Source organism: Siniperca chuatsi, linkage group LG1 (genome assembly GCF_020085105.1).
Source record: "Siniperca chuatsi isolate FFG_IHB_CAS linkage group LG1, ASM2008510v1, whole genome shotgun sequence".
Taxonomy (NCBI): domain Eukaryota; kingdom Metazoa; phylum Chordata; class Actinopteri; order Centrarchiformes; family Sinipercidae; genus Siniperca; species Siniperca chuatsi.
Window position 1 is genome coordinate 28,480,429 of NC_058042.1, and position 20,458 is coordinate 28,500,886.

At 42.1% G+C, this 20,458-nt stretch overlaps 2 protein-coding genes across 3 annotated transcripts in view; both read right to left on the reverse strand.

The window, feature by feature from the left end:
- The window catches only part of LOC122877899 (synaptosomal-associated protein 25-A-like), a 44,811-nt gene extending 38,697 nt beyond the window's left edge, over positions 1 to 6,114 (reverse strand). For both annotated transcript variants that reach the window (XM_044200093.1, XM_044200101.1), the window contains exon 1: positions 5,961 to 6,114. The gene's annotated coding sequence lies outside the window, so the exon portion shown is untranslated. The remainder of the gene's footprint in view (positions 1 to 5,960) is intronic.
- Positions 6,115 to 13,777: 7,663 nt separating this feature from the next.
- On the reverse strand, positions 13,778 to 19,575 carry lrrc28 (leucine rich repeat containing 28). Its single transcript, XM_044201288.1, has 10 exons — positions 19,393 to 19,575; positions 18,733 to 18,973; positions 18,448 to 18,488; positions 18,080 to 18,117; positions 17,514 to 17,651; positions 16,034 to 16,240; positions 15,849 to 15,951; positions 15,428 to 15,600; positions 15,036 to 15,195; positions 13,778 to 14,859 (listed from the first exon to the last, which is right to left on the reverse strand). Exons 2-10 carry the CDS (start codon positions 18,898 to 18,900, stop codon positions 14,790 to 14,792), a joined length of 1,098 nt encoding a protein of 365 aa, XP_044057223.1. The 5' UTR covers positions 18,901 to 18,973; positions 19,393 to 19,575; the 3' UTR covers positions 13,778 to 14,789.
- Positions 19,576 to 20,458: the final 883 nt, after the last annotated feature.

Consider the following 20,458-nt stretch of genomic DNA (forward strand, 5'->3'; position numbering starts at 1 on the left):
TGACACATCAAAAAGCTAAAACTAGCTTTGAATTTAAAAAGGTATAAGTACTTTCAAATTCAATGTACTCAAAAATGCAGGATGATGGATCTCAGATTTTTCAGATTGCAGCTTTATAATCAAGCCTCCCGATTTCCATCCAGGTTGACCACAGTGGTTGAATGTGAATGGAACAAGGTAGAAAAGCTCATACAGCGCTGGTTTTCTGCCCACAGAAACACCTGCTGTGACAATATGGCGTCACCCAATTAAAACATTCCCTATGGAGAGACAGGAAGGACACACAGAGAGGAATCTGCTGTGTAAAATCACTAAGGAAATCAAGCCTGAAAATGTCATTTTTGTGAAATGCCACCAAAATGTTAGATGTTATTAATCCCAAAACACTAAGCCTATAATTTGCCAAAACTTTGCACTTCCTTTATTTTTCATAATCACAGACCCTGGGGGCTCATTTTTATAACACTGTTATTCCACAGAGTAATTGCATGCAGCTGCCACTCAGTGACTGAGCGGTAAGAGGTACAAGGTCACAGCCTGACCACCTGGCAGCGAGTGTAAAAATTTACCATTTAAGATGCCCAGCTCTGATTTTAACACCTTCGCTGTGACGGAGGATTACGAGACCCACATGACAAATGGTTCCCAGCATTTTTGTCTCAGCTGAGCAGGGATGATGGAGCAGATTGCGTTTTCTGACATTTCCTCGTTATATAATCCAAAGGAGGACAGGCAGACAGAAAGCTCTGGTAGGCGGGCTGGGATTGAAGAATATGTGATTAACCAGAGAAATCTTCTCAAATTCTATGATCTGTCAACTTTTACTGAACTTTACTGTCAACATGTTCACAATAAATTAGGCAGACAGAATGATGTGCAGGCACACAGATATGCAGGCAGGGAAACACGGTGGTGTGAGACATACAGGAGATTCAAAGCAATCATCTGTGGCCTGCAGGGATAATCACAGCAAAGCCCCACTGTCCCATTCACTGAGGATAAAACCCACTGGATTAATCTGTAGGCCTACAGAATACACACACACACACACACACACACACAGAGAGAGAGAGAGAGAGAGAGAGAGATGCCTCACAGCACTTACATAACTCACGGACTACTCTTCCTCTCGCTCTCTTTTACTTTCCCTCCCTCATACATGCTTTCCCTTTTCTGTCACTTTGGCATTCACAGTCTCTCTCTCTCACTATTGCTCCCACTAACACACACAAAACCTAGAGTGCACACACACACACACACACACACACACACACCACCCCCTTCTTTCCATGGTTTCTTCTCCTCTCTCCTCCTGCTTGCACACATTCACATGGACACCTGTCAACATGCTGCTCTGTACATGCTGTGCCTTTATAGACACACACACACACATACATAGTGGCACCTATAGCACAGTACATATTCAAACAGCTATAGGTGCACACGCTGCAGGCGATACATTCATAGGACATGCAGGATGAACAAAGGCGTGTAAAAAAAGTATTGCTTATTGCACACATCTGAACATGATACTGCATATGCACAAATACAGACACAGTGTACACAGCACACACACACACACACACACACACAAATAACAAGCACATAAATGGCTGCCAGGGACCTTAAGCAGATCTTTCCATAAGACAAACTATTTGTTCATTTGAAATTTTGATGGATTTTAATGTTGCAAACAAAGATTCATAAATTCATTACCACTTCAAAGTCTTATTCAGACTTGAACAACAACAAAAAAACTTTAACCTCTCCTTAAGGGCAAGAGAGGGGGCTGATGAGCATCCCTACAGAGTGTAGCTACTGTGCCAGTGGAATCAGGTAACTACAGATCCGCCATGTCATCCTGATCAATAAGAAGAGAACATATCACAAGTTCAACCGTCTGAAATGATCTGTTTCGTCGATGGAGTATCAGGATCAGAATACAGAGATGTGTGTTTGTGTGTGTGTGTCTGTCTGTCTCTGTTTCTGTGAAGGGAAAGACGGGTTGTTCAGCGCAAGAATATTCACATCCCTCTAAATGATGGCTTGCTGCCTTTTAAGCTGACAGAGTACAAGTGTTAAAGGTGCCCTGTGGAGTTTTCTTGTAAACAAACAAGAAACACCAAAACGCATGGTGTGTATCCTTGAGGTCTGCTGAATGCATATCCGTCCTGATAAAACATTAGCAACGCTGATTTTTAAAAATATTTTAAATTGTGCATTGTTTACATCCACGGTTACTTGCAAATGGTCTTCTTCTTCACTGCCTTTACTGGCGCATTGCTACGTTTGTGGCACGTTACCACTACTTGTAGATCAGCGGAATAGAGTGAAACCAACGGCAGGAACGTGCTAGCGTGTCAAACAAAACGGAGACCCACTTGTAAGAGCATTGCTCCATAGCACTACTAGTGGTCAAATACTCCGCGGGGTACCTTTAAGTGAGTTAAGTTGCCAGAGATTAGACAGAAGCCCCTTTTATACAGCCTGTTCAAGGCGGGAATGTTGCACCATTATTCTGCCTCGCTGTTCTGTATAAAACGTACGAACACGGATTGGGGGGGCATCGTTGTTCCGCCATTAAGCCAGCAGGGGAGGTAGTGACAGAGCCGAATCGACATCTGTGTAAAATGAGGGAGCCAGCAGGACGGCACACACTAGACGCCAACGCTGCTGTGTTACACGTCAAGCCTCTTTTGCTTCCGTAACACCAGCATGCGATGTAAAATCACACACTGGGGCAGCATTATGCCGGCATTGTTTGTTTGGTTCAGAGTAAAAAGGCAAAGCCGGCATAATGACGGGTCTTCTTTACGGCAGAATTGAGGGATCTCTGTTTAAAAAAGGGCTCAAGTCATTGTTTTGCAAGTAACAACAAAGTCTCAAGTCTTGGCTATGAAGGCCTGAGTTCCCAAATCCTAAATTTTGTGTTTCAAGTCCTAAACAATGAGAATACGTCAGTCTGCTGGCCTACACTGCCAAATTGCAACTTTCCCTCAGACTCGTTCAACGTGACAAAAACGGAAAATGGAGAACTGATTCACTGCTCACTTTTTTCTAACATCATTTTTTTATCTTCACGCTTGGGGAGGATAGTTTTTAGATAGAGGTCTAAAGTCACGAGTCATTGGTATTAAAGTCACTTTTTTGTTTTTGTGAAGTCAAGTCCTGTCATGTGACTCAAGTTCACACGTCTCTAAGTAGCACAAATGATTTAACTCGAAATATACACTGTGTGGGTGAGTCCAAAACATCCTGCAGGGCTTCTAAAAACATCTGCCTCCTCCCAGAAAGAATGGAATTAACTAAAGATGACAAACTGTGCTATTTACAACGAGTCTATTTTGATAAATGATGTGCCATCCAAACATTAACAGGTTTCAAGAGTCCAAAACAAATCTGTATATAAAAATCTCACAGGGTAACAAAAGGCAGCAGTTGCCGAGAACAGACTGCAAATATGTTCTCCCTGCTCACTTTATTGCTGAGACCTAATAAGTGAGCAATGTGCACTGAAAAAGAAGATTGTGATCACAGTGCATTCTTGGATATTATCTGGCATTTCTGTAGCCGATTACATTGAAATTCAACAAGGAGTGTGGCACAAAAAGAACAAGATGAATAAATAACAGAGGGAATAAATTAAACTGTGACTGTAACAAGAGAAAGTCTTACTGCGCGCGTGTGTGTGTGCGTGTGTGTGTATGCCTGTGTGTTTTCAACAGATGTAGCAGGCTGGAGGCTGGTGGCAATTTCTCACCTTTCTGTGGGCAGGGTGATGGATTGGTGAGAGTGATGGGTGCTGCGGGAGGGGGGGGGGTTGTGACAGTCGAGGCAGGAACCAATTTCTCACCAGGGAACTGATTATTTGTGCACCCGGGGTTCATGTTCACCATACCATTTCGGCTGTTTTACTACACAGACGATCAGCAAAAAAAACACCCGTCTCACCTGCAGATGTTTAAAATGCCTGACACAGGAGTAGAATAACTCACCAGCTGCAGCCAGAGTTCACATAATTCAATGCTCTTCACATTGTACTCTCTGAAGCGTGCTCTGCTACACACCCAGTTAAATGCTGATTTAATTGATATTTGTGGTCTTAAAATACTTTCTATTAAACTGGAGCAGACATTTCTGAAATGTATTGCTATATTGTCTCACTGGGCAAAAAAATAAAAACTCATAACATATATTAGCAAGAAAAAAAGCATGAAAATGTGATGTCAGCGTGGTGCTTCGTGGTCATTTCCCGCCTGTCTGTTTACTCCTGCTTACAAATAACACCAGGCTGCCAAACAAAGACAACACACGTGTGCTGATCTGCTTAAGAGCCGGCCTGAGCTCTTTGTCCTCGCTGACATTAACGCAGGTACAGTGGCAGGACGGGAAGCAGGGAGGGCCAAAAGATTGTATGATGCTCTTTTTTCCTGGAATGGAGGTGCCGTTCATTTCTAGAATAAAACGGTTATTAATAAATTGACTTGACTTTTCAGTTCCACAACAGGGTCCTGCCTTGAATAATAAACAAAAGGCTATTCTTCACCTATTTTCAACCGTTTCTCATACTTATACATCTTTTAACAAGGCTCACCTCACAGCTTCATAACATTATTAGTTCCCACATGATGATGCAGTCACAAGAAAGGCTTTATTTTCTGGTTTCACGCGCTAAGAATGTTTTGTGAAATTAGCCTTTATCAATCTTTTTAAGGAGAAATGCTGCGCCTCACTGAGTCAGAGCTGTGACTTTTTGTTCCTGTATCCCCACATGGGGACACAGGAACAAAACTGTTGCCAAACTCTTGGTTTGCCAAACAACAACAGCGCTTTGGCGCTTTCGAGTGCTTTCCGCCACAAAGTACGCACCTCTCCCCTCATTGATAACTCCCAGTGTTTTATAAGTGAGCTCTGGCTCTGATCACGTAGGAAACATCAAGTCAAAGGGAGGCGAGGGGTCAGCCCTCTGGAAATCACCACATCTCAGCCAGAAACAGCCTCCTCCATCACAACACCATGAGTAGGAGGCCTACTCCTCTGGACAAAACCAATTAATTAGACCATGCAAAACAACTTCCATCTGAATTTTCATCCAAATGAAGCCTAGCAAAATGTGACAACGCAGAGGAAATCATTCCACTTGTTTCCAATGCAGATCAACTCGTGTGAAGTGTTTCTATGACTGCCGCCCCATTTTCTTGACGCCCATGAAGTGACCTGCCTCATTCTGCCTGGCCTCACAACCAGATCAACTTCTAGACAAGCACCGAGTGCCGCCCTCCGATGAAGACTCGATGAAGACTCTGAGATATATTTGAACATTACAGCTACAGATGTGCCAGGTTTCAGAGTCCTTGCCCGCTCGAGTGTATCTGTGAGAGCTCCGGAGCTGTCCGCGGTGCTGAACGCCATGCACTCTGCAAAAGGCTTTAAAACCTCCGCCTCACTGCAAGCCTTTAGAAGCGCGAGAAACAACTTCCCAGAGGCTGCCTCATCCTTTAATTTAATCCTTACAACAAACAACTACTTAAATCTTGTAATGTGTTTAAGGCGGAAGCTCCAAACACTGGTCTGGGATCAGAGGACGCAGAAACGCCACAAACTTCGATGGCTTCAGCACATAAATCGGTAGAGAGACACTACAGCAACATTTATACTGCTTTCCCCCCTTCAGATATGACTTCACGTGCTTTGTTAAACTTTTCAGTGTTCTAAAAATCAGGACGACACTATCTATAGCAAACACCAGACAGTATTACAGTGGCTGGAGCGAGCTTTAACAAGGCAGCAGACACATCCTCCTGGGATAGATCAGCTGTAACAGCCTAACTTTAGAGCCGCATATCTGAGGAATAATTCAAACTTTAATTTTTGTTGTTCAGTTGTTGTTGTTTTTTAACAGTGGACCCGACTGCGCATCCTAAAACAAAACACAAAAAAAAAAAACTAGTCAAACCTACCTCGTTAACTTTCTTCTGCTCTTCTTCTTTTTATTTGGCTTTATTTGTTTCGCTACAGGATGAAAATGTCCGTCCGTGCTGTGGCTCCACTCAACGGGACTGTCCCCGGTGGAAACACACCGCCCTCCTCCACTCCAACTGTAAAGCGTGCCGGACTGAGAAATCAAACACTTCCTGTCAATGTTTTACAAAATAAAACCTTTGTAGAGCAACCTTTTTTAAACATTTAAAAAGTCCAGTGTGTACCATTTAGGGGGATCTATCGGCAGAAATGGAATATAATATTTACAAGTATGTTTTCTTTAGTGTATAATCGCCTGAAAATAAGAATCGTTGTGTTTTCATTACCTTAGAATAAGCCGTTTATATCTACAGAGGGAGCGGGTCCCCTTCCATGGAGGTCGCCATGTTGCACTGCCATGTTTCTACAGTAGCCCAGAACGGACAAACCAATCACTTGCTCTAAATAGGGTGGTTCGCGTTTTTCGAGCCCACCGTAGTTTCTCCTACACACTTAGAAGGAAAGGGTGATGCAAATCAGGTATTCAAATGGTTGCAATCTGCAAATTTCACCGCTAGATGTCACTAAATCCTACACCCTGGACCTTTAAGGGAGTTTTGGTCACCACAGCAGCATGACAGAAAGTGTACCATGGGATATTGTGGCGACCGATGCCTCCAGTTTCTTTAAGCCCTCACCAGCTTTATTTCTAATGGGGCAATCGCACAGAGACGCGCCGCAGCCCTTCAAAAGCCAAACCAGCTGGTGCGCCTGAGGAGCGGGGCTGCGTGCTCCCCTGCTCCGTAGCTCTCTCGCAGTCCATTTATCGGCATATAAACGGCATTATATTCACCAGAGAGATTCACCTGGCTGCTCATGCAACAGGATGAAAGTGGTAAAGTAGTTAAGCCCGCCTCTTGCTTGATTTGATTGGCTGCAAGTTTGACATTGAGAAGCGGTGCGACTCCGCGCCTTCAGCTGAAAAGTTGAGAATACTCTCCAGAAAAACGTGAAGCGCGGCGCAGAGAGCAGCGCACGTTCCATAGGAAAACAGTGGTTTGGCTGCATGGTGCCCCTTAACAGCAGCATTTCCTGCTACTTGGAAATATTCTTTAATAGCAAACCAACACTTTTGAACATCTAAAGACATTTAAAACTAAGACTTAACGAAAACAAGAGCTCTCAAACATCCACTGTCCCTCAACAACAATAGCCCCCCCCAAACAACAGTTCCGCCAGGATCAGTCCAGGTGATGATTAATTAACAATGAATAGGAATTTAGGCCCAAATGGATTTATGTGATAATCTATTTAGAATTTTAATAATAAAGAAAATTTGACCTATTATTGCAAATTAATAGTTTCACATTATAGTTGTACCACTTCAAGCCCTCACTGTGGGCTAATAGGCTATATGCAATCAAATCATTTTTTGTATTATTATTTCTGTTATTATTATTCTTAAAAGTTCGTGTTTGATTTCTATTTAAAATGTAATGACACCATTTTATGTCTATTTTAAACATTTGTTCATTCACATTTGTGTCATTTACATCTTTTGCTGGCTTTTAATTTGATGGTTAAGTCGCCGAACTTCCTGCCTCATTGCGTTGAATTTGATGGTGCTCACAAAATGGCCGCGCCCTCTGACGTCAGAGGGAGTGGATACAAGGTTTTGTTTTTGTTTTTGTTTTTTTCATTTCATTTTATTGAATACAAAGGTTCAAACAGGCATCTGTAGAACATGGCATTAGTTCATTACAATACAACAGAGGGCACGACTGCCACAAATACTGATACAATTAAATAAATGACTCATGTTAGGAAGTAAAATGAACAATTCTAACAGGTGTGTGCAGTGTGTACACATCTGACCTTCTTCTTTCCGCGCAGAAGTGAACCTGTTGGGACCCTTCAAAGGGGACGAGTTCTGCAGGTACCATCCGACATACACTGATGTCTTCTTGAGCTGACACATGTGCACGTACATCCTCACGCACACACACATAACACACACATGCAAACACACCACCATCACTTAGTTCTCATTTCCAGGACTGAGACACTGATGGCTGATGGCATTTTAAAAGATGTGTGGTTGTGCTACCGTATATGTCTTCCCTTTTAATTCACCACATTTGAATTCACTTCAGTTCAATACATTCTTTATTAGCATGAATGCTGCATAAACAGTAAACCCCTAACACCCTAATAAAAAATAAGAAAAACAGGGGACAAACAAGGTTTGTATTAGAGCAGTAATAATCTCCTGTTACCCAGTTACCTTAAATGCACCACATGGTCCCACGGTCCATGCTCAGCTCACAGCACTGCAAATACTGCATGCTAATATAGCATACTAATATCCATCTCAGTGTGTGCAGGCATATGTGCACATACCGAACATGTACATGAGAATGCACAGTTCCCTGACAGAAAGGCTCTTTGAGATTATCCTCAGTGCATAAAGATGTTTGCCCCTGAAGTCCTTGACTTTACATAAAATCAAATACATGATACTTTTTTTTTTTGCAATGCCACAAGGCACGAGATGTGCATACTGAATACTGCCAAAACCGCACAGAAAGAAACCAAGCTAAAAAAGAAAGACATGGCGCAGGGTACTCACATCAACCGTGTGCTTTTGTCAGGCTCTCATCGCTTAAACCATATCAACTTTAATATTATGTCAGTGTTTTAAAATAATTTTAAATAATTTATTCAGTGCAGGTGTGTCCAGGGAGATTCAATGCACAATGAACTGAATATGATCAAACCTTTGGGGAAAATCACTACAACCACAGCCTTTTGGACTTGAAGCTTGGCAGAATAATTTTCATAAAATCCGTTCCTTAGAGTATCTTATTGGCCAGTTATCTGGAACCATCAACATGTTAATCTGTTGTCTTTCTTGTCTTTTTGGTATGAAATTTTAGCCAGAGGGTTAATTAAATCAGCCTGTACTAAGGAGGTCAAAGGTCAGAGACACAATGTCTTAATTATTTGAAAGATCATGTCAGAGAGGTCATGTAAGACTGAGAGAGACATGCTGGGAAAAGAAAAAAAGGATGAAGATCGGGGGGAGTTGATATTATCGTTTTCCTCCTCCGCTCTGTCTATCTGCGGCTGTTGCTCACCTCACCACCGCCTGTCAGTTAACGTATTTGACTGCAAAATGCTCATCACTGGTGCAGGGTGAGATGGCTGCTCTTTTTCGTCTTTCTACTTACCTATCTCCAGTCTTCTCCATCACCTGTTCCTTAGAAAACCAACATTTTACAGACGTTTTCTTCAACAGCAGAACATCCAGTTAACCCTTCAGGATCAACAGCGGATCTGATCTTTACAGGAGATGGATCGGCCCTTTCCCCATGTGGTTCAGATCATTATCAGCCCATTGAAGAAACCATTAAATCCCTCCCTCCCTAGAAAGAACATTGATGATCCAACAGCGATCAGTCTGAGCACAATGAATTTCACTGTATTCCTATTGATTGAAGCAGGACTAATTTCTCTCCTTGGGTGTTATTCTTTCAAAATCACTAAAATTTATGCACAACACAGTACATCCATTAAAAAAAAAGACATTAATTTGAGAGCGGTTTCCGAGTGTGTGTTACAGATGATAAGACTGTTGGCAGAGGTCAGTGATAGATGAACTGTACATTTTCAGCACAGAGGAATACAACTCACAAACATTTTTCAGAGAACAGGGCTTTAGGCTAGGAGATTGAAACAGGTGATCGAAATATAGACCCTCCCCCAAAATCATAATTTTGTATTCATGATGTGACATTTCACAGTCCATGTTATCTACAGCAGACTGAACAACACTTGAGTCAGCTGTTGCTTAATCTATTAATCCCCCCCTTCTCCCCTTCACACTCAGCCCTGCCTGACTCACCACAGGAAATTACTGTGGTGTTGCAGTATCCAAATGCCACAGTGTCTCATAATATGGCCTCCAACTGTTTACTTGTGCCACAGAGGGTAGAATAACTCAACTACTTTGAAAAAAAGAAAAACAATTTGATTAAAATATATACAGTATATATCCACATACTGCTCCACTGTAAGTGTTGCGATAGAGAGTGCGTGAAAACTAATTCTATTTCGTAAGTGCTTCGCCCTCTGACGAGCTCTGCTATTGGTTTACCCTCCGAGGCACCGCCCATTCGGGGGGTAGTAGGCACCCAGTGCCCTTCCCCCATATAACTACTGCACCAGCGCAGCTTGTCTCCCTTTTTCATTCAGCCACCTTGTGTACGGATCTTCCGCGAGTTTTTGTACCCCTCCCTGTTGGTGTCACGGATTTTTTCTTCCCACCATCTTCTTTGCTAGTTTTTCTTCAGCACCATGGCCGGCGCCAAGCTGTGCCTCACCTGTGCCGCGTTCATGCCCCTCTCAGATGGCCACGAGTCGTGCTTCCTCTGCCTTGGCCGTCGTCACCTGGATGGAAGCTGACTCCTGTGCCGACTGTCTCTCGCTCCCCACCTTGCAGCTGGCCCGGCACCAGTGGCAGAGGTGGAGAAGGTCCCCCTGAAGTCCTGGGCAGACTACGACGAGGAGGATAACCGCAGGGTCTATGACTCTGAGGACCCAGCAAGTCTCTTCAGGGAGGAGGAGCCACAGGCAGCCCACCACTTCTCCCAGGATGATATACCTCGGCTGCTGGGAGGATGGGCATCCCCTTGCCACCCAACCTTCCCCCTCCTCCGGGCCCCAGACGAGGGTTTCACCACAGACACGTTGTGTGCCCCAAAATGGCGCCAGTTTTTGCTTTTGCCCAACATGAGTGGGCCGCACCGCTAGCCGCCAAACCTCAGGCAACGGCTTATGCCGGGAATGGGACAGGGGTCTGCCGTCAGTCAGGATCTGTCTCCTCCCGCTGAGCTCCCCCTGGTTGGGAGCGAAGCCGCCGCTATCGTCTGAGAGAGACAAGCTAAGGGCTAGCCTACATGATGGGTGTTACGCTGGTGCTACTCAGGGTGTGGCACTCACTAGTAACATGGCTTTCCTGGTGAGCTCCCTCGACAAGCTCACCCACAAGAGGGCCAAGCTCTCGAAAGTGGAGATCCAGACCTCGGCCGCCGCTTTCCTCCGGATGGCCCAGGCGCTCGCTGTGCCACTCAGGTGGGGCAGAGGGCCCTCTGGCTCGGCCTCTCTCAAGGACCGAGAACAGTGCCTCAACACCGCCACCTCCACCTCTGCCCCCGTGCCTCCCCATGGCGCTCAGGTCCATGGGGGGGGGGCTCCCAGCCAGAGGCAGTACTTCATCTTTACGCTAATCAGTTTGCCAATAAAGGTCGTAAACTTTACTTGGCCTCTGAGCGTCTTTTTTCTGCCACTACACCTTCTGACACACAGGCTGTTTCAGATGTGAGCATGCTTGACCAGACTAGGTCAAGGGATTGGGTCCAATTCCCCCTGCGTGAACATTACTCACACTACTACACTCCCCGTGGACTCTGTCGACCCTGAAGTTAGCACTGTTAGCCCCCCCGATTGGGCGGTGAGTGGAAAGATCTTTTTTCAGGGTGCCTCGGAGGGTAAACCAATAGCGAAGCTCGTTAGAGGGCTCTGCATGTACTCATAGAAATGGAGTTACATCCAGGTAACTACTATTTCGCAAGCAAGCACAGAGATGTAAACCATTCGCTAGATGATTGAAGTAGATAGCTAAACGTGATGGATAAACAGATGAAATACTTACAAGTATGGGATTAACAGTTAAAATAGTTACCTAAAAGTTAACAGTTGAAAGAGTTAGAATTAATAAAGAAATGCTTGAAACAGATAGCTAAAGGTAGCCTAATGGATAAAGAAGTAATGGATACATGGTGAAAAAGCTAAAAGCAGTTAAACAGTTGAAATAGTTAGCCAAATGTAATGGATAAGAGTTTGAAATTGATAGCAAAAGTAATGGATAAACCATTGAAATAATGAATTTAGCTAAAAGTAAAATGGTTGATAGAGCTAAAAGTAATAGAAACAGTAAATGGTTGAAATAGATAACTTAGCTAAGTAATGGATAAATGGTTGACCAAACCCACCCAACATTAACAGTTCAATTGTGTGAAAACATTATTATAACAATATCCACTATTGTATATTTAAGTTAAATAACATCCAGCTCAAAATCAATTCAAATGAATACATCTGGAACATGACGAGTAGTGTTGATGAAGGGGAAGCACTGCTCTAATATATCGTATGATAAACCTATTTCTTACACTGCAAAATAAACTTGACCTGAAGAGGTGCAGAGTACAAAAACATAAAACTCATTCATTCCAAGTCTTAAAAAACATTTATCGCTCCTCTTTTAACTTCATGTTTCCTTCATGATTGCAATAGATTTAACAGAAATCAAGAAAGAATCAAATGTTTCACCTGCTCTCACATAATCGGGTAGCGCTGATGTCCCTTCATAGTCAGCTTATATTGCTTCCTGCTGAACAATAACTGATGATATAGTCCTGGATGACATCAGCTGTTGTTATGACTGGTTGGTGTGTGTGTGTGTGTGTGTGTGTGTGTGTGTGCTTTTTTGATCTGTCCTGTCCTCATGTTGGGGGGCAGATCTTATGTGTTTATAACTTTTGTCATGTTTTTATATGAATATGCAGCATGCATGTTATTTCATATGTGCAGTCAGCAGATATGTGAGAGTCCCAGAAGGAAGGCAGAGAGCTGAAGCACCAGCCAAAGAGGATCATGGTCTCACACCCGTCTGAACACGCCATCGATCCCGGTAATGGAGCTGCTGTGCTTTCTGCTCAACTCTCAGTATTTAGTTTTACAGTATTTAGGCTTCAAGTGGTCATTCTTTTTCAGAGCACCTTCAATGACCAACAAGTCACAGCTAGCTCTGAGTTGACTAGCCTCAATAAAAGATGCGTTGATACACATTTAACAAGAATTCCCTTATACTGCTGAACACTGGAAACCTGTGTATGTCACCATGCCAGAAATTTGACTTTTAATCCAAGTAAAACCTTTTTTGTTTATAGTTTTACCATTTAATACAACAGCTGCTTGGAAAATGACTGCACTAGTGTTTAAATGCTAAATGTAACAACTTTAAATAAGCCTTACAAAATGTCTCCGCAAGATTACCTTCTTTGTTTTTGGACTTTGCATCCGTTGTACATTTGATTCTCAGTTGATGTGCTTTTCCAGACTGATATGCCAACAGTTCAACAGTGCCCAAGCAATAGCTGCATCATTCTTATATCTTTGAACAACGCATCCTGTATCTCAAAGAATTGCTGACGATGATTAACAAAATATGAGGCAGGGAGGGAATGTAGGTTAAGACTAAACAGCAGTGTAGTGCGTGTAACGAAGAAGATAGCTGGTATGGCAGAGGAATAGACTGACTCCGAAGTTAAGCAAAGCTCCCCTGGCAAGCTTAGCTCAGGGCTATTTGGCACAACTTCTTCCTGTTGCCAGGGAAGCCAAAGAGCTTGACTGTCCTGACCTACTAACACTAACAACTGCATGTCACTGATTGACAGTGATGTTAGCTAAGAAACTGTACTATTACTCCAAACATATATACATTCATACATTCTTTGCTGTGAAACGGACAGAAAGGACACGGAAAGAAACCAAGAGAATTTGAGGGGTTTAGGACAGAAAACGTAAGCTGTTGTGAGCTGTGTTAGGAATTTATATGAACATCTCATAACATTTAAGTGTTCTTCAGTTCAGTGTTTAACATGCACATTTCCAACTGTCACTGTAACACCTTTCCATGCATCCACTCTGACAAACTCTCTTTGATGTAAAAAAGATACAAATTCACTGAAAGTCAAACATCAGTCAACATTTACTGCCAAACACAACACAATCAAAACAAATGATAAATTAGAATTTAACACACAAACGTCAGTTCAACAAGAGAATCACACTGTGCCTCTGAGGTGTACAAACCTTATTTCCTTCAGATGACGACAGAAACCTTTGGCTTCAAACTGAAATGAGTCTGCAGATGTTAAACCTCTACAAGGTTATTGCAACAATTTGAGTTCCTGCTAATTTTACACAGTGCATTTAAGTTTATGTAATGATAAAAATATTAGTTTGTTTCATTATATAAACTTACATTAGTAAGTCAAGTGTCTTGTTCAAAGACACATGGCTACTGTTGAAGAGTTAATGTGGCAGGGCCTTCTCTAACAAGTCTGTTAGAGTCTGCTGTTCAGTTCTGCTAAAAATGACACATATCAAACAGATACACATTCTTTTAAATTATAACCCTTCAAATTGTCTTCAGTAATCAGTAAAACCAACTGCACTACAAATATTAATACCTCAAATATGACTCCGCAATCAATGGGATGTGTCTGCTGCTGTGTGAAAAATTACTGATTTCACAAAAATCTAACAGTGCTTGTTCTTAAAAGTGCCGTTTGTGAGTAGTTATTTTAGGTTTAATACTGTCGGTTTCTAGACAAAGCTAGTTGAATGAGCACATAGGTGCACTGTTTACACATGGTAGTTATTATTTTGACCCCCCACCACACACACAGGAATACAATCCTCCCAGTTGGTAGAACTCAGGAATATCATGTAGGTTAGAGTCTTTGACTTCAGTGTGTTAAAACATTGCTGAACGAGCTGTGAGTCCATCATCTGACCCACCAAGCATCCACACACTCTGCTTCTCTGTAGTTCTTAGTCTTGTCAATCAAGCACAGAGCTCCTGCACTGACACACACACAGACCTTCGCGCCACACAAATCACGAGCCGTTATTTGTCACCTTCTGGAAACCACTCAAAAGCTCCTGAGCGAATGTGTTACAGGGCGAAGAAAATGACGTCATCCCTGGAGGTCAAAGGTCCGGAGGCAGTGACTGGAGCAGCAATACGCCACAAAACTCACAGTCGTCCTTCAGAGGAAAGAAGTGAGGAGAAAGTGTTGGAAAGATGAGCATGCATATTTAGCTGAGAACAATTCACTTGCAAATATGAAACAAGATTTGTAGTTATCTGTGAGCAGTTGTCACTAGTCTGTAGTTGCTATGTAGGCAATCCTGGAAGGGAACGGAGGCGTGTTTGTTCTGACCTGCGGTGCACTCCTGCCAAAGCGGTGTCACGGAGGGGGAAGAGTTTGGGGTAGATGATGGTGAACATGGCTTGACTGCAACGGTGGCAGTGTCCCAGGGGGAACTGCAGCAGGTCCAGCAGGCTCCTCGGGAGGGTGATGGGTGGCAGCAAGCTGAGGTCTAAAAACACAACAGTACAGGAAGTGTTCGTAAAACTAAGTAACAAAGTAATTTTCAGTAAGTTGCTTAGAAATGCTTTTTCCATCTCCAGCAATAGACACTGGGAGCTGCTCAGTATAAACAAATAACAAAAAAATAAATAAAATAGGGGGGAAAAGTGTAGGTTATGTCTTAGAGAGGCACAGCTGGCCACATATATACATACAGGTATACGGGGTGTATAACTCCTCACCTGTTGGGCGGTGGCAGTAGATGCGGTGCAGGGTTCTCATGACGAGCTCCTCCAGGGGAACCACGTTATCCGTCTCTGAGCCCACCACCTTCACTTCACCTGGAAGCCCGACCAGAGCCTCACTCAGCGCCTCACCCAGGTCCCCCTCCGACACCTGGGCTGCCACGCTGCACCTGTACGGGAGAAACACACACACACAGTCCTCAATTTCTTATTTTTAATAACATATGCAGCATTATGTAAGTGTATTTATTTTATGTTGTTTTCATTATTTTGTTCCATTATTCAATCCATGCATGGCTAAGCTATCTCATACTGCTCTATATCAAATTGAGTTGAACTGATTCAAGTCAAATGAAATGAATATAACTTCAACTATCTTAAACTATATCAACATTAGCTGTTTGGTAATGTGTATTACCCGCTGCAGCCGATGACCTTGTTATACAAGTAGGAGGGAAGGCCTTTTAGGTCCACATTGTTGTCCACAAACACAAACTGCAGCTCCCGTGACCTCCCCAGATCTGAAACACACAGATATTAACATCGTCTTGCTCACTATATCTATATTGCTATGACAACGCACAGATAAGGGGGTATACTGACCGAGTGGTAGAAAGGTCAGCCGGTTGGCGGCCATGGAGAGCTGGTTGAGGCGGTGGAGCAAGCAGAGCTGCCGGGGAACGTGGCTCAACAGGTTGTGGTCGGCGGTCAGATTCTGCAGAGAAACACAGCGGTGCAGCTGGTCTGGCAGAGACATCAGCTGGTTCATGGACACGTCCAGAGTCTCCAGTTCCTGTAGATCACCGATCGCTGAAGGTGTCAGACAGACATGAGAGAGAGAGCCTGAACCAGTCTTTCCAAATCAGATCTTTGCCATTTCAAAAACAAATAAACAACATATCGCAAAATAAAACAGCACAAAAGTTAACCAAGTGGAAGCTGGGTTTTTTTTAATGGGATAATATGGAACTTTACAGTTTTAGTTGACAGCTAGCGGACTGTGAGGAGATATTCGCTGAATTTGACAAAAAGACGTGTACTGGATTAGAATCACATCGGCTAGCCCACCTTTAAGTCAGACAGGCTGTTGGTGTGGTCGTACCTGTGACCTTTTGTTGTCAGACAGTATTTTTAACAAAATTACCACTTTGAAAATTTATAAACTGGGCTTTAGCTTTCTTGGCATCAAGAACCATGACAAAAGATAACAAAGTGCAAAAGATTTTCAGTAGGCAAACAGATCTCTGTCTGACTGAGAGTGTGTTAAGATGCTAGAATACAACACGACGGTCAAACGTGCCTTTCCGCATTTGAGTCATAGTCATAGTCATGGGTAGACAAACAGACTAACATCTTACATTTTTGTTTTTCACAACTAATAGTATAATGCTGAAATGTCACCAATGTTTTCAAATTATTTACAAAATGATGAAAATATTAAGTTGAACAATAATTGTGTTTATTAAACATCCAGAATAAAATTAAAATAAACAAAAAGCTGGATTTTAGCTTTGGCTACTGTATAACACCAGGTTTTTTCCCCCCACTGTGTTGATAACACACAGGAAATAATCCTGTCAGTGCCTTGTTCTGCAATATGGAGAAGCTGTTTTCTTTCTCCTTTGGTGTCAGTTTATTTGAGTAACTCTGTTGCCCTCTGCTGGCAAATAAAATACTTACAATTCAATTTGGTATTCTCACGACTGCAAATTGACAGTCACTGGCAAACATGCCAAGAAAGACCCCACAGAGGGAAATGTAATTACATTTAAATTGTTAATTAAATTTGCATGACTTTATTCTTTGAAAAGTATAAATATGTTTAGACACTCATGCAGGTGAGCTGTTGACTCTATACTCTGATCTTTTATTGCACTCAGGCTTTGATGCACCCATACACTTTAGATGTTTTTGTCTCAGTGGATTTATGATATGGCTGAAACTTTTATACAGTGGTGCTGAAGAACCAGTATTTTATTTCAACTGTTCAGCTATTTCTTAATAGTTGGAGTGACAAAATTAACATAAACACAAAGAGCATTGTGGCACAATAATGACAAGACAGACAGCTGCTGTGTTTTACCTGGAGGAAGGCATTTCAGCTGGTTATTGGACAGTCTCAGGTGCCGTAGAGACCTCAGTCGGCCAATCTCTGGACAGAGGAGCTGGAGGGCGTTATTACTCAGGTCCAGTGACTGGAGTCTGGCCAGGTTTCCAATAGCTGGGGATCAAACCACAGTTGGCCTAATTATGGTCAAAAGACAAACTTAACACAGCTGGCCTAACCAGCACAGATAAAGGCTTTGCAGTTTAAAAATAATCTTTAGACTGACTTCATCTCCAGATTTCTCTTGTTTAAATTATTCTGCTTTCTATTATAGGTCTTACTAAAGGTACTTACTAAATTTTGAGAGGTTTGTAGCCGTCCTTGTTCAATCTCACCTGAAACAACTATTTCTTGCCATATTTAATATCACTGAATCACTTTGAATCTGTGTTTTAGTCTTGTGTAGACAACATAAACTGAAAACAATATGTCTTGACCATGAAGACGTTCTCAAAGTGGGGCAGCAATGGATTCAGATGCTGTTAAATGAAAGCAAAGTGACAAAAAAATCAGTGTAGACACTGACATAACAGAGGACTTACCTTCAGGAATAAGGACAATGTTGTTTGAGTGCAAATACCTTAAATGGAAGAATAAAAATTTATGTTACAATTGGAATAAACCAAACTATTTCATATCTTGATGGTTAATGTTCTAAAACAGTGTTGATCAAGTGTAATAGTCTGTTAGAGTTACAATTTACGAATGCAGCAAACAGCCTTATTCAGTGTTTTCACAGTTCACAGCCACAGCATCTAGTGGACCAGTAAAATTCACCAGCCACCTTTCCTATTATATCAGCCACAAAACAGACTAGCATAATGTCACGGAACGTGGCAACTCTTTGCTGTCAAATAACAATTGTTATGATTATTTGTACAAAAAAAACATAACTTGGCTGAATACTCACAGTTCAATTAGATTTGGGAGCTTCTGAGCAAGATTGTCAGGCTGATAGAGAGAGAGAGAGAGAGAGAGAGAGAGAGAAAGCAGAAACAATAGTAAATTTCACAGGAAATAAACTTATGTAATTTACCTACTCACTGTTGCCAGTTTTTGTAGAACCAACAGACTTTCTAACATTGTAAAAGTCATTGAGTCATGTTCTGTTAGGTATTTATGTTTACACAAGACAACCATTAACTGTATCAGTGATGTCTGACACAGCAGAAATCAGCGTGTACTATGTGAATACCAGTGTAGTGAGTGAGTTCCTCTTCATGTACAGTCTCTCCAGAAACTGCAGGCCTTCATCCTTCAGCAGTTCTACGGGGAAATTATTCAGGTTTCTGTAGTTAAGAAACAGGTTTTTGTGGCGCTCCTGCTTGGCCATGAAAATAGTCTCATGGAGTTCAGTTGCCATTTCTGAGGAGACCTCTCCTCCCCAAGTGGAGGAGACTTGAAAGTGTTTTCTCCCTCTAAGGCATTACTGTTTGCTGAAAGAAAAACAAATGAACAAAAGTTTTACCAAAAAAATGGAGACACACAGGAGCGTGACGTGCTAAATCTAGAAGTGTCTGATTCTTCATGCTTAATTGACAAATGTATGTTGCTGTAGAAGGCAATGGCCGCTTTAACAGGCAACCCATGGCTAAATTACCGCTAGTAACCCTAAATTATCCGGTGGTTTTGACACTGACTGCCCTGCGCTGGGTAAGCTGCTGTGTTACAGACGCGACATACTGCAAAAATACACTGCAGCCTGTGCCTAGCGTTATGTTAGAGCAAACTAACCTCAGTTAACTAGCTAACATGATGCTCGCCTGTCATTCTTAGCACCATTAGCATGCTAGCTCAGTGGTTGCTATTAGGGCATTACTGACGATAACAATGAGCACAGTACGCAGTTATTTACCTTAATTGTGCAGGACCATTTTATCGTACTTTATGTCCCACATATGCTCATGGCCCGCCTAATGTTAAATGTATGTTTGTGAAAGCACACAAGCTAACACTAAGAAAGAGGTTTTTTGAACAGCAACAGTGTTCTGTCGTAAACAACGTAAGACGTCACTGTCCCGTCTCAGGCAAAGGTCACTGACAGTCATACCCACGCTCATCTTCTTCTTCTCCTTCTGAATTCACTGCAGACAGGACACTGCTGCTGTATTGCTGCTGCCACCTGCTGTTATATCGTTAAACTGCATCATAAATGACATCCTGCATGTAGTCGTGTACTTAAGTAGAGACGTACTCTACATTAAATTTTGAAGTATTTGAAGTTTACTACTTCATACTTCTACTCCACTACATTTTAGAGGGAAATATTTAGCTTTTCTCCACTACATTTATTCAACAGCTATCATTGCCGGTTACTTTTCAGATTAAGATTTTAAATACAGTATATATGATCATTTTATAAAATATGTGTTGTTAAAGATCAAACTATGCAACACTGTATAAAGCAGTTAAAATTAGCTCGGCCTCAACCAGCTACCACATTAAAATGCTGCTTACATGTTAATGCATCAGTAATTATATTCTAATAATATAACACTGAAAGGGGACATAGGAGTACTTTCGCTTTTGATACTTTAAGGACATTTTGCTAATAATACTTCTGTACCTGCCCTCAAGCAAAAGTTTGATTGCAGGACTTTTACTTGTAATCATAGACTGTATATTAAGATCTTTATATACAGTCTATGCTTGTAATGGAGTATTTTTTATTAGTATAGTTACTGCCACCTTTGCTTACTGTAAGTAAAAGATCTTAATGCTTCGTCCAACCACTGCCTTCAAGTCATATCCTTTTTCTCTTGTGTCAACTATTGTAACAACACAGGGATTATTTGACTTTTTGGCTAGCCGATAGAAATAAAACAAAAAAAACCCCAAAACTATTGTATATTTTAGTTTCTCCTGAGAGCTCCATCACCTGCACAGATAATAACCCAAATCTACTCACTGAATATGTTCCT